Source organism: Strix uralensis, unplaced genomic scaffold (genome assembly GCF_047716275.1).
Source record: "Strix uralensis isolate ZFMK-TIS-50842 unplaced genomic scaffold, bStrUra1 scaffold_250, whole genome shotgun sequence".
Classification (NCBI taxonomy): Eukaryota; Metazoa; Chordata; class Aves; order Strigiformes; family Strigidae; genus Strix; species Strix uralensis.
Genome location: NW_027436851.1, coordinates 123,945 through 136,776, shown reverse-complemented (window position 1 = coordinate 136,776; position 12,832 = coordinate 123,945). Strand labels below are relative to the sequence as shown.

Genomic DNA, 12,832 nt, shown 5'->3' with positions numbered 1-12,832 from the left:
CCCCCCTCACCCCATTTTTTGTACTGCCCCCCCCAGAGTGTCCCCTCCCCGGCACTGACCTGGAGATCAACCCCACGCTGGAGTCGCTGTGCCTGAGCATGACGGAGCACGCGCTGGGCGGTGAGGGGGGGGCAAAGGGACGGGGGGGGGGACGATGACAAGGGGGGGGGGACACAGGGCCATGGCAGGGGGAAGTTGGGGGGGAGGGGGCACAGGGAGGGGGTGAATTTGGGGACACAGGGGGATGGGAGCACAGGGGGGGTGCTGGGGGGGACAGACAGGAAGGGATTTTGAGGGGGGGGGGTGTAAGGGGATGTGGCCCCCCCCCAAGGTACCCCCTGACACCCCCCCACCCCCCCCCGCAGATGGCACAGACAAGACCTCCACCATCTGATGGCGCCGCCCCCCTGTCCCCAAACAGGGGGGTCCCACCCATAACACCCCCCCCCACCCCGGGGGGGGGGGGGGGGCCACCCCCTCCATGACCAGTCACCCTCAGTTTCCCCCTCCCCCCCCCCCCCCCCCCCCCCCCCCAAAAATAAGCCGTGGGGAGGGGGGGATGGGGGGTGGGGATTAACACACCCCCCCTCCCCCTGCCTTGACCCCCCCTCCCTCCCCCAGGCCGGGGGGGAGGGCGCAGGGGCCCCCCGCGAGGGAGGGGCCCCCCCGGGGCTGATGACCTCACGGGGGGGGGGGGGGGTGGGGGTGTGTTTGGTTGGGGGGGGGCGGGGGGGGGCCGTGTTGACACTACAGGGGCTGTGCGCGGGGGGCAGGGCTCTCCTGGCCCCTCTTTTTTCTTTGGGGGGGGGTGGGGGGGGGGTGGGGGGGCGGGGGTTGTTTGTTGCGTTTTCACCATTTTTAATAATCCCCAAATCTTTGCGGTTTTGTTGGGGGTTTTTTCGGTTTTTGTTTCTTTTCTCTTTATTATTATATTATTATTATTAATATTATTTGTTGTTGTTGTTGGGGGGGGGGGCGGGGGGGGGCACACCCCAAATTTAGGTACATGTTGATGCCCCCCCCTCCCCCCACCAGGGTGGGGGATGCCCCAGGACCCCCCCCCCTCCCCTCCCCTGTCGGTACAGCCCCCCCCACCCCCCCCCTTTGTACACGTAGCGCCGCGGCCCTTCGAGATAGAAAACGTTATTTTAGATACATTTTATTATGAATAACTTTTGTTATGACTATGGCTGGTAACCATGACTACGTTATTAAAGAGAAAAAAAGAAAATACCAACCCAAAGTGCCTGGTTTTTACCCCGAAATGGGGATGGGGGGGGACAGGTCAGTCGCTGGAGGAGTCGGAGGCGTCGCTGGGGCTCTCGTCGTCCTCCGAGGCCTCGCTGGGGCTCAGGCGGGGGCTGCGGGGGGGCCCCCCCTCGCTGCCCCCCCCCCTCGGACTCTTCCTCTTCCTCTTCTTCCTCCTCTTCCTCTTCCTCCTCCTCGTCGTTGTCGCTGCCGAAAATCTCCTCCTGGTCGCGAGCGGCCCGGGCGGCGTCGCTCCCCCCCCGGCGGCCCCCCCGGCCACCTTCCTCCTCCTCCTCCTCCTCATCTTCAGCCTCATCCTCTTCCTCGCTGCGGGCCGAGCCCCCCCCACCCCGCTCGCTGCTGCTCCCGGAGCCTTCGGCCTCCTCCTCCTCCTCGCCACTCGCTCCCCCTTCGCTCTCGCTGCCTTTCTCACGCTCTTCGTCTGGAGGAGGAGGAAGAGGAGGAGGGGAAGAGATTATGGGGGGTTGGGGGGGGCCCCAACACTCTGGCCCCCTCCCGGGGATCCCCCCCCCCCACCCCATACCCGATCCCGCCGCCTCCTTCTCAGCCTCCATCTCCTCCTCTTCCTCCTCCTCGGGCTCGTGGTTCTCCAGCTGCGCCCTCCGCGCTTCCTGGGGGGGGGGGGGGGGGGGTGTCAACCAGACGCCTGGGTCCCCTCTGCACCCCGCGGGGGACAGTGGCAGGGGGTCCCCCAATACCAGCCCCCCCCCCCCCATACCTGAGCTTCCAGCTCCTTCTCGTTCATGTCGCGGTGTTTCACCACCAGCACCGCGTTGGTGCCCGACTGCACCCCCGCCCGCGCCCGCCGCTTGCTCAGCCGCACCCTGAGGGAAGGGGGGGGGGTCAGGCACCCTTGGGACCCCCCCCAGGTCCCTCCCAAATCACCAGACCATGCCTGACCCCCCCTCCCACCCCCTGCCCAGACCCTGAGGTGTTGTCCCTGTCCGTGTGACCCCCAATCCACCCCACACTGTCCTGGCAGGTGGGGGGGGGGGGGGCTCAAGCACCCATAGAGACCCCCCAACCCTCCCCAGGATCCCCCTGCACCCCCCTCAACCCCCCTGATCCTTCCCAAATCCCCCAGACCCTGAGCTCCCCCCCCCACACCCAAATTCCCCCTCCATGGACCCCCCAAGTGTCCTGGCAGGCAGTGGGGGCTCAAGACCCCTAGGGACTCCCCAACCCTTCCCAGGACCCCCCTGGATGCCCCCTGCACCCTCCTCAACCCTCAGATCCCTCCCGAAACCCCAGACCCCACCTGACACCCCCACCCCTCTGAATTCCACCCCCCAGTGTCCAGGCAGGGGGCGTCTCTAGCACCCATAGGGAACCCCTCCTTGACCCCCCCAGGACCCTCCCCACACCACCCCTTCCCCCATGAAAAGTGGAATACACCCCTCCTGCAGTACCCCCACTAGTGGGGGGGGGTCCCAGTGTCTCCCAGTGTCCCCCAGTGCCCCCCCCCAGCCTCACCTGGTCTCCAGCTCGTTGTAGTAGACACCGTCGCCTTCGCGGAAGATGAAGAAATAATTCTCCTCGTAGCCTTTGCTGGCCTTGTTCTTCACGTTCCAGTTGTACTCCCGGGCGATTTTATAGTCATATCTGGGGGGAGAGGGCACGGGAGGGGCAGGGGGGGCTGAAAATATCCCCCCACTCCTAAATCCCCCCCCAAACTCCCAAATCCCCCCACTTGCCAAAGCAGCCCCGCCCCAACCGAATGGGCTCTTCCAGGCTGGTGGTTTGTCCCCGCCCCCCCATCTGCTCCCCATGGCCCCCCTCAAGCTATATGGGCCGCCCCCATGTATAAGGGCCCCCCAAGCTTTAGGGGACCCCCCCATACACGTCCTCGGGGGCGTAATCCATCTCCTCCTCCTGGTCCCGCTTCCGCTTGCGCAGCGTCTCCTCCACCGGTAAGAAATAAGCCACGAACTGGTTCCCTTCCTCGTCCATCATCCCCCTGCGGGCAGGAAGGGGTTAAAAGGGGTGCGGGGGGGGGGACACGGGACACAATGATCCCCCCAAAAATGTGGGGGGTGTCCCCCCCCTCTTTTCCAAGTACCTGATCATGGCCTGGGACATCATCTCCAGCGCGGCCGGGCCGCTCGTGTCCTTGGGCGCCGGGTCTGAGTCGAAGATGACTTGGGCGCAGGGGTTGATCCACATCTTGGGGGGGCAAAAAAAAGGGGGTTTGGGGGCAAAAAGGGGTGTTGGGGGGGGGGGCAACACCCCCATAACCACCCCCCAACATCTCAAAAACCACTGTTCTGCCACCAAAAGTGCCCACTACGCCTCAGATTCCCCTTGGAAGGGGGTTTCTGTGCCTCCGTTTCCCTGTGGGACAGTGTCATGGAAATAGGGGGATTTGCGGTGTGTCCCCACTCTGGGGGGGTCCCCAATGTGCCCCCCCCATCCCCAGGGGTTCCCCATGGTGCCCCCCCTTACCTTGAAGTCGGGGAAGACGGGCATGACCTCAACGGGGGTGACGCGGGGTTTGCTGTAGTGCTGCGTGATCTGGGGGCGGGGGGGGGGGGCAGGAAGGAGCACAGGAAGCCATCAGGGCTATGTGTGTCCCCCAAAATCCCGAGGGGGGGGCCCCCCAAAACCCTTCCCCCTCACCGCTTTCTGGGCATCCTCAAAAGTTTTTTCGATGGCGGCGATTTGGCTGTCGCGATCTTTGTAAATCTCTTCCTCAGTGAACTGCTGCTTCACCGAGACACCGATCCTGGAGTTGGGGGGGGGACACAGACAGGGGTGAGGGGGGGCACGGGGCTGCACCCCCAAACCCCAGAACCCCCCCCAGGACCCCCCCAGACTCACTTGACCTCAGGTTTTTCATTGGAGACGCCGTAACGGTTGAACTCGGTGGAGATGTACTCGGTCTTGCGCATCCACGGCACCACCTTGGCGTGTTGCTGCGACCTGAGGGGGGGGGATCGCTGTGATTTGGGGGTGCCATGTGCCCCCCCCCAGCTCGGTTTTGGGGGTGTCCCCCCCCCCCCGTTACCTCTTGGAGCTGGTGGGTGCTTGGATTTCCTCCTCCAGCAGCTTCTCATCCGCCGGGTCGAGGAGCACTGTGCAGGGTGGGAACACACGGGGAAATTTGGCTCCTCACTTCGCTGTTGGGGTCTCCCCACAATTTTGGGGTTCCCCACAGGGTTGGGGTGTCCCCCCCCTCAATTTTGGGGTCCCCCCAACCCCTACTGGCAGCTCAGCCCCTTGGGGGAGCTCCCGGGGTGTCCCTCAGCCTGGGGTGGCTGCGCCCATCCCCTATGGGTACCCCCCCCACCCCCCCAGCCAAATCTGGGGTGTCCCCCCCCCTAAAGTCGGGGTGTCCGTGGCCCCCCCCACCGGTGGGGTCGATGCGGTAGGTGTCGGGGTTGATGAGGTCGATGGTGACGCCCAGGTCGGGCTCCGTCAGCAGGTCGTGTTTGTGCTGCTTCTCCAGTGACGTCGCCTTGTACTGCACAAATCTGGGGAGGGGGGGGGGGGGGGGGGCACGTTCAGGCACCCCAAAACACCCCCTGAAAACCCAAAAGCTCCCAAACCCCACCCAAAATACCCCCAACCGCCCAAAACACCCACCAGAAAAACTTAAACCTCCCTCAAATACTCCCAAAAACCACCTACCCCCCCCAAAAAAATCAACCCACCCCAAACACCCCCAAAAAAACCTCCCCAATACACCCCAAAAACCTCAAACCTCCCCAAAACACCCCCAAAACCCACCAACCCTCCCAACACCCCCCAAAAAACCTCAAACCTCCCCAAAACAGCCCCAAAAACCTCCAACCCCCCCAAACCTCAAACCTCCTCCCAAAACAACCCCAAAACCCACCAACCCATCCCAAACACCCCAAGACCCCCCAAAACCTGCCAACCCCCCAAACCCCCCCAAAAACCCCAACCCCCCCTCAAAATACCCACAACCCCTCAAAAACACCCCTCAAAAAACCTCAAACCTCCCCAAAACACCCCCAAAACCCACCAACCCTCCCAACACCCCCCAAAAAAAACCTCAAACCTCCCCAAAACATCCCCCAAAAACCGCCAAGCCCCCAAACACCCCCCAAAACCCCCCCCCAACACCCCCCAAAAAACCCAACCTCCCCAAAACACACCCAACCCACCCCCCCCCCCCAAAATCAAGGGGGGGTCAAACCACCCCAGCCCCCCCAAACCCCTCCTCTAGCCCTGAATGAACCCCCAGACCCCCCCAAAATCTCCCCCTGCCCCCCCCTTTGTGTTGCAGGAGCCAGGGAGGACCCTGACGCCCCCCCCCCAAACCTCCCTCAGCCCCATTTGTGCGGCACAAACCTGGGGGGAACCCCCAAAACCCCCAAACCCCCATTTTACGGCCCGAATTGGGGCACATTGGGGTTTTTTGGGGGGCGGTCCCCGTACCGGTTCTGGTCGAAGGGGTAAGTGATGAACTTGGGGTCGAAGGGGATGTCGGGGAGACTGTTGCAATACTTGACCCGACAGACCAGGCCCGACCTTGGGGGGAGGTGGAAATCAACGGGGGAACCCCAAAACACCAGAACCCCCCCCAAAATACAGGGGGGGTTGGGTGCCACTGGGTCCCCCCACAAAAGGGGGGTCCAACCCCCCCCCCCCCTCACCTCTCAGGGAGCGTCCGGTGGGAGCTGGGCCTGCGGGAGGGGGAGGGGAGTGGGGGGACCCAGGTGTCCGGGACCCCCGACCCCCCCCCAGGCGCTATGATGTCATAACAGCACCCCCACGCGCTATGACGTCATCAGGGAGCCCCACCCTTGCGCCATGATGTCACGAGAGGACGCAGGCATACCCCCCCTCCCCCCCGTACGCTATGATGTCATGAGCGGACCCCGACACCCAGAACCACCCCCCACGTGCGCTGTGACGTCAGGGAGGGACACAGGTTGCGTGTGCGCTGTGACGTCACGATGGCACACGAGTGTCTGGGACCCCCAACCCCCCACGGGCGTTATGACGTCACGAGGGCCCCCCCCCAGGTCTCCACCACCCCGCCCCGGAGCGTGTGACATCACGAGGGGACCCAAACCGTCCGGTCCCCTCCCCCCCCTCCCCCCTCCGCCGTGACGTCAGGCCCGTGACGCCCCGTACCTGTGGCCCGGCTCCTCCCGCTGCGCCTGTGTCTGGATAGTGGGAGCCATGGCGGGGCCGGGGCCGGGCCCTGCGCAGGCACCGCGGAGGGCAACTACATCCGGGCCGCGCCAGGACCCCTCGTCCTGACGTCACTGCCCGGCGCGCGGGGCCGGCCGGCAGCCGAAACCAGGTGCATGCTGGGAAGATGGCGGCGCCCCCGCCACCGCCGCCTCCTTATCCCGCAGGTGAAGGGGAGCCGGCAGGTGGGCGGGGCCTGTGGCGGTGGTGGGCGGGGCCTGACAGCGCGGGACGGTCTGCTGTGCACGGGGCGGGGCCTGACGCCGAGAGTGGGCGGGGACTCCCGCCGAGAGTGGGCGGGGCTTGATCCTGCCGCGCGGCGTGGGAGTCTGAGCGTGGGAATGGGGGGCCCAGGTGTAGGGTTTGGAGGTGCTGACCCCCGCGGGGGGGGACGTGGGGGGACCCAGGGGACCCCCTAGTTTTTGGGGGAAACGCCTGGATTTTGGTGAATAAACTGTTTTTTTTCTGATATCGGCTCCTCTGTACTCATGGGGGGACCCAGGGGGGGTGGTTACCCCAGTTTTGGGGGGGTAAACGCCTCGGTTTTGGTAAATAAAGGGTTTTTTTCTGATATCGGCTCCTATGTGCTCATAGGGGGGACCCAGAGGGGTGGTTACACCAGTTTTGAGGGGTAAACACCTGGGACAGAGGGGGTGGGAAAGGGCTTGGGCGGGGACAGAGAGGGGGACAGAGTTGGGGAGAAGGGGCTTGGGGGGGACATTGAGGGGTCCAGAGGGGACAGAGGGGGTGAGAAGGGGCCTGGGGGGGGACACTGAGGGGACAGAGAGGGTGGGAAGGGGCCTGGGGGGGGAACAATAAGGGCTGAGAAATGACATTGAGGGTGAGGAGGGGTGGGAGGGGGGACAGGGAGGGGCCTGGAGGGGACATGGAGGGTTGAGGAGGGACTTGGGGGGCACAGGAAGGGGTTGGGGGGGACACCTGGGTGTCCAGGGAGGGGATCTGGGGGTTTGAGGGGGGACTGGAGGGGTTGCGGGGGGACACGTAGGGGACAGAGGGACCTGGGGGAGACATTAAGGGGACCCAGGTGGCCACGGGGGACTTGGAGGGCACGGGGGGGTCCCGCAAAGGGGACCCAGGTGACTTGGGGGGCCCGGGGGGGTCACACAGAGGGACCCCGGTGGCCACGGGGGACCTGGGGACCCGGGTGGCCACAGGGGACTTGGGGAGCTGGGGGGGGTCCCACAGAGGGGACCCAGGCAGCCATGGGGGACTTGGGGGAACTGGGGGGGTCCCGCAGAGGGGACCCAGGTGGCCACAGGGGACTTGGGGGGGGTCCCACAGAGGGGACCCTGACCCCGCCCCCCTCTCCCCCCAGCTCTGCCCTGCCAGCTGCACCCCAGCCCGCTGAAGCGCTCCCTCTCGCTGGTGCCCGGCAGTCCCCAGGGAGGGGGACCCGAATGGGTGGTGGGGGGTGACGAAACCCCTGTCCCCGTCCCCCACCGCCCCCCTTTTGGGGACCACGCTCCCCTGTCCCCCCAAAGCAGCGTGGCCTCTTCGGGCAGCGAGCAGACCGAGGAGCCGGCCGGCGGCCGCAACACCTTCCAGGAGGACGGCAGCGGCATGAAAGGTGGGGTTTGGGGGTTCGTGTGGGGGGTCGTGGGGACCTGCCACCCTGTGTCACACTCTCGTCCCCCCCCCAAAGATGTCCCCTCCTGGCTGAAGAGCCTGCGGCTGCACAAATACGCGGCGCTTTTCTCCCAAACGACGTACGAGGAGATGATGACGCTGACGGAGCATCACCTCGAGTCGCAGGTGAGACGGGCTGTGTCCCCCCCCCATGTCCCCAAATGGAGGGGGGGACACTAGAGGATACTGTATTTTGTTCAGGTCACTGGTTACTGCAGCGAGTTTGTTCATTATTATTTCCGAATCAATACGAGTTAAAACTCCCAATCCTGTCCCTAGAGCACCAGCGGGGTCTCGTTTTGACTGTTCCCCCACTCCGGCCGCTTCCCATCCCTCTACTTTACCTTAACACACCACCCGATGAAGCTGACAACATCCCCCTCAGGCCGATGGTGCAGAGGTGTGCTCTCCCCGCGGCGCAGCGTGTGCACCTGAATTCGAGACAACAATTAACACAAAATTACTTCTCCTGCTAGAGGAGAGATACTTTACTTACAGCGCTCGGCCCCAGCACGAACAGGCTGCCCCGGTGCCGCAGCGGGTGAGCACTAGGGCGCGCTCCTTCCTAATGGATGTTCGCTTGTCCCAGCCCAATTCAAGGATTTTACTGATTTTTTACACGAAATTCCCACAGAACGCCTGTCTGAGCTCTCCCGAGCGCTCTGCCCTATCCCAACCTGACCACCTCCTACAGTTTTCACAGTCAAAATCACCTCCAAACACAACCCCAACGTGATTTTTACAAGTAAAACACTCAAAACCAAAAATCGGATTGCATGAAAAATCCCCACTCCCGTGTATAGGACACCAAAGGTTGACAATTGGGGTGACACAGGGATGGGGGGGACAGGGGTTGGGGGGACACGGAGGGGACATTGGGGTGGCCTAGGGGGATGGACCGGGATGAGGTGGGACGTTGGGGGGACACGGTGGGATGGAGGGAACGAGGATTAGGGGGATCCTGGGGGGATGAAGTGGGATCTTGGGGGGACATGGAGGGGTTTGGGGTGACACAGGGACGGGGAGGATCCCAGGGACAGAGGGGACAGGGGTTGGGGGGACACAGAGGGGACACTGGGGTGACTTGAAGGGGGATGGACCAGGCTGAGATGGCACTTTGGGGGACACAGAGGTGACAGGGCTGAAGTAGGACACAGAGAAGGGGGGGCTCAGAGGGGTCCCCTCAGCCAAAGGGGGGGCTCTTGGGGGTCCCCCCAGCCAAAGGGGGCTCGGGGGGGGCTGACGGAGCCTCCGGGTGCCCCTGGCAGGCAGCCGCACGCCGCACTACGGCTCGCAGACGCCACTGCACGACGGCAGCCGCACGCCCGCCCAGAGCGGCGCCTGGGACCCCAACAACCCCAACACCCCCTGCAGGTAGGGCCGGGGGGGTCCCCCGTTTAACAGGGGGGTCCCCCATCACCGGTGTTGCGTTTAGGGTAGGAGATGAATTTGGTGAGAGATAAATCCCCTTGGGTTCTAGCCGGCCCTCAGCGGTCAGAGGGGCGAGGGGCGGCTGGACTTACCCCTTCATAGGTATTACATTCTGTTGGGATTAATACACCAGCTGGGCCCGTGACTGTAAGTCTGACCCGGCCCGAGCAGGCACTCGGGAGAAACCGTCAGGTTCACCAACAGGACGGTTTATTTTCAGGCAACATTTACAGATTCTTGAAGATTGCCTGCGATAAATGCACAAACCGCAGGTTGGCTCTAGAGCACGACACACAAAAAGAGAAAGCAAACCAAACCGATGGCAATCACACACACACAGTCCCGGGGACACACTCGGGTGGCCCAGGGGATCTTACCAAAGGGCGTCCCCTCTGGGGGGGGGAGCACAAACCCGTCCGTCTGTCCCTCCGGTTTGGGGTCGGATTATCGTCCCTCCCAGGCAGGTACAGACTTGGGGTACTATTTACTGTAGTAGGCGCGGTGAGCGGGGGGACTGGAGTCAAATCGTTATTCTATCATTAATAACAGAATTAGTTTCGTGGTGCCAAGGGGCACGGCGGGTTTTTGTGGGGAAAAGAGAGAGGGCGGGAAGCAGGGTCGGCTTGGTACGGCGGGTGCAGCTTGTGTGGGAAGAAGGGAGGATGAGGCACAGAGCTGGCGGGTTGCTACAAAAAATCCTATTTCGAGGGAACCGAGCAGAACAGCAGATAAATCTGCCCTTGAGTGAAAGGATGGGACCGCACGGCCTGCACCTCGCTTCGCATTCCTCCTCGGCGCCACACCAACCACAAATCACTGGACCATCCCCCCCACCCCCCCGTCCTGTGCTTATTCTGGGCACTCGCTGTCAAGGAAAACGTCTCACTGCTGTGAATTTCTCAGTTTTGCTCTTTTGCCTTCCTCACACTTCCCATACCCAATTTCCAATCCCTAATTTCCAACACCTAACAACAGCGGACAGGGACAGCGTCAGGGGACCCCCACCCACCCCCCCACACCTGTTTGCCGTTGTGGGTGACAGAGGAGAGGATGGTGCGTAGGGTCTTCACCCCCATGGCGATGTCCAGGAGGTGGGAGGCGAAGAAGAAGTTGTTGTAGTGGCCCAGGAGGGACATGGCCATGTACCAGGTGAGGTAGAGGAAGGACTGGAGTGGGGGGACACACATGGAGGGGGGGGTGTCACCCCACAGCCTGGCACTCCCATCACCGGGGGTCCCACACCCCCATCACCTCGGGTTCTGGAGGCCCCTGGGGGAGTCCTGAGGGGTCTTTGGGGGGAACTGGGGGGGCCAGGATGGTCCCAGGGACATCCAAAGGGTCCCTGGGATAGTTCTAGGCGGTCCCTTGGGGGGGTCTCAGGGGTCCCTGGGGGGGTCAGGGGATGTCCAGGGAGTTCCTGGGGCCATCCAGGGGGTCCTTGGGGGGTCAGTGAGTGTCTGGGGGGGATCTGGGGTGGTCCTGGGGGTCTCTGGGGACCCCATCCCCTGGGGACACCCACCCGGTCCCCATCTCCCTGGCACCTCAATTCCCTTGGGACCCCCCCATCCCCCTGAGACCCCCCCCCAATCCCCTTGGGACCCCTCCATCCCGCTGAGACCCCTCCCATCCCCTTGGAACCCCCATTCATTCCCCTGAGACCCCCACCTCGACTTCCCCAGCCCCCCCCACCCCCCCCCGAGCCCCCCCCGCCCCCCGTTGTCGGTGAAGATGCCCCTGAAGTGCTCAGGCTTGGACAACCGGCCCAAGGCAGAGCTGACCTGTAGGTGACTCCTGTATATCCGCTAACTGATAACCCTTGTGCCAGCAGGTGTTATACTGAGTTATAACCAACCACCCATCTGATGGAAAAGGTGCACGTGTTGAAGCCTGAGCAACAGGCCCTGAGCCGAAGCTGCTGACTCAGTATGTAATCATTAGTGAGATGTGTATGGAGGATGGAGCTGGCGTGGATGTATCTTTCCCTTCCTTTGAACAGAATAACAGAGTCACGGAGACAGGTGCCTGTCCTCGAGGCCTGATGTGAGACCCTGCGCATGATCCGATCAGATAAGCAGAGAAATTCCCTTAGTTTCTTCCTTGAGCCCTGGCCAAGCTCTGGGGGAACCTGATGTGAGACCGAAACCAGATGTTTCCCTCAAAACCGAGGTGCCAGCTATTGTGCCTTGCTGGTTTTTGGGTCCCTAAGGCCGGACCCGCTCACAGCCGCTTTGGGTGCCTCAGCTACGGGTGGACGCCCCGCGTAGGATTTCCCACTCGCCGGGACAGGCTCCCCAAATCCTCGCTGCACCCGGGGCTGCCCAGCGCCTGCGGGTCTGGGTGATGGCAACGGGTGCGAGTGGGGACGGATCTTCCTTAATCACTGTTCTCCTTCTCGGGCAGGAACGGTTTGATGCGTTACCCTGTGTTTCCCTGTTTGTTTGAGGGCACTATTCTGCCTTTTCTTACTGCACGTTGTCTGTATTACTCTGTTACATTATTTGGTTATTTCTAGTAAAATACGCCTGCTCTTTTCACTCTGGTGTCCGAGTTTCATTGGTATCCCTGATCAGCAAAACACCCCTCTATCAGCCCCCATGGTGCTGTGTTTGATGTTGGAGCTGGCAGGGTGTTGATAGCACACTGGTGCTGTGGCTACTGCTGAGTGGTGCTCACACAGCACCAAGGCTCTTTCCGACATTTCCCCCCCCCCAGTGGGACGGGGTGGGCAAGACCTTGGGAGGGGACACAACCAGGACAGCTGACCCCGACTGACCAAAGGGCTATTCCAGACCATCTGACGTCTGCTCGAGGATAAACTGGGAGAAAGGAGGACGGGGGGTGTCACCCTTGGTCCTCCGAGGCAACCCCTCCGCGTATGGGAGCCCTGCTTCCTGAGAAGGCCCGACATCGCCTGTTCATGGGAAGTAGAGAATAAATCTGTTTGCTTTTTTTTGCTTCCGCGCGCGGACCTTTGCTTCGCTTTGCTTATATTAAACTGCTGTTGTTTTACCCACAAGGGTTGTTTTGTTTTCCTGTCTTATTTTCTTTCCCTTCTTTGCCCTGTTGAGAATAAAAGGGGAAAGGGGGGGAAGTGATAGAGCGACTTGGTGGGTACCTGGCATTTAGCCAAGGTCAAACCACCACACCCCCCCTGCTCCCCCTGCCCCCCCCCCCCAGTGCCCCTGTGTCCCCCCCGCTCCCTCTGCCCCGCTCCTGGTGCCCCTGTGTCCTCCTGGTCCTCCTGTGTGTCCCCCCCAGTCCCCCTGTGTCTCCCCTGTCCCCCCCCGCTCCCTCTGTGTCCCCCCTCCGTCCCCTCTCACTG

At 62.8% G+C, this 12,832-nt stretch overlaps 1 protein-coding gene and 1 long non-coding RNA gene across 2 annotated transcripts; one reads left to right on the top strand and one right to left on the bottom strand.

Annotated features, from left to right (window-relative positions):
* Window positions 1–25: 25 nt before the first annotated feature.
* LOC141938717 (uncharacterized) lies at window positions 26–512 on the top strand. The gene is made up of 2 exons (XR_012627376.1): window positions 26–120; window positions 366–512. It is a non-coding gene; the product is annotated as an uncharacterized LOC141938717 (long non-coding RNA).
* A 631-nt stretch (window positions 513–1,143) lies between these two features.
* On the bottom strand, window positions 1,144–6,572 carry LOC141938716 (RNA polymerase II-associated factor 1 homolog). The gene is given in 15 exon segments (XM_074857663.1): window positions 1,144–1,405; window positions 1,407–1,690; window positions 1,793–1,880; window positions 1,988–2,093; window positions 2,743–2,871; window positions 3,110–3,226; window positions 3,329–3,432; window positions 3,712–3,780; window positions 3,886–3,991; window positions 4,087–4,188; window positions 4,274–4,340; window positions 4,618–4,739; window positions 5,671–5,763; window positions 5,889–5,918; window positions 6,373–6,572. Coding segments are annotated over 15 exon segments (1,587 nt in total). The 5' UTR covers window positions 6,423–6,572; the 3' UTR covers window positions 1,144–1,285.
* Between the last annotated feature and the right edge of the window lie 6,260 nt (window positions 6,573–12,832).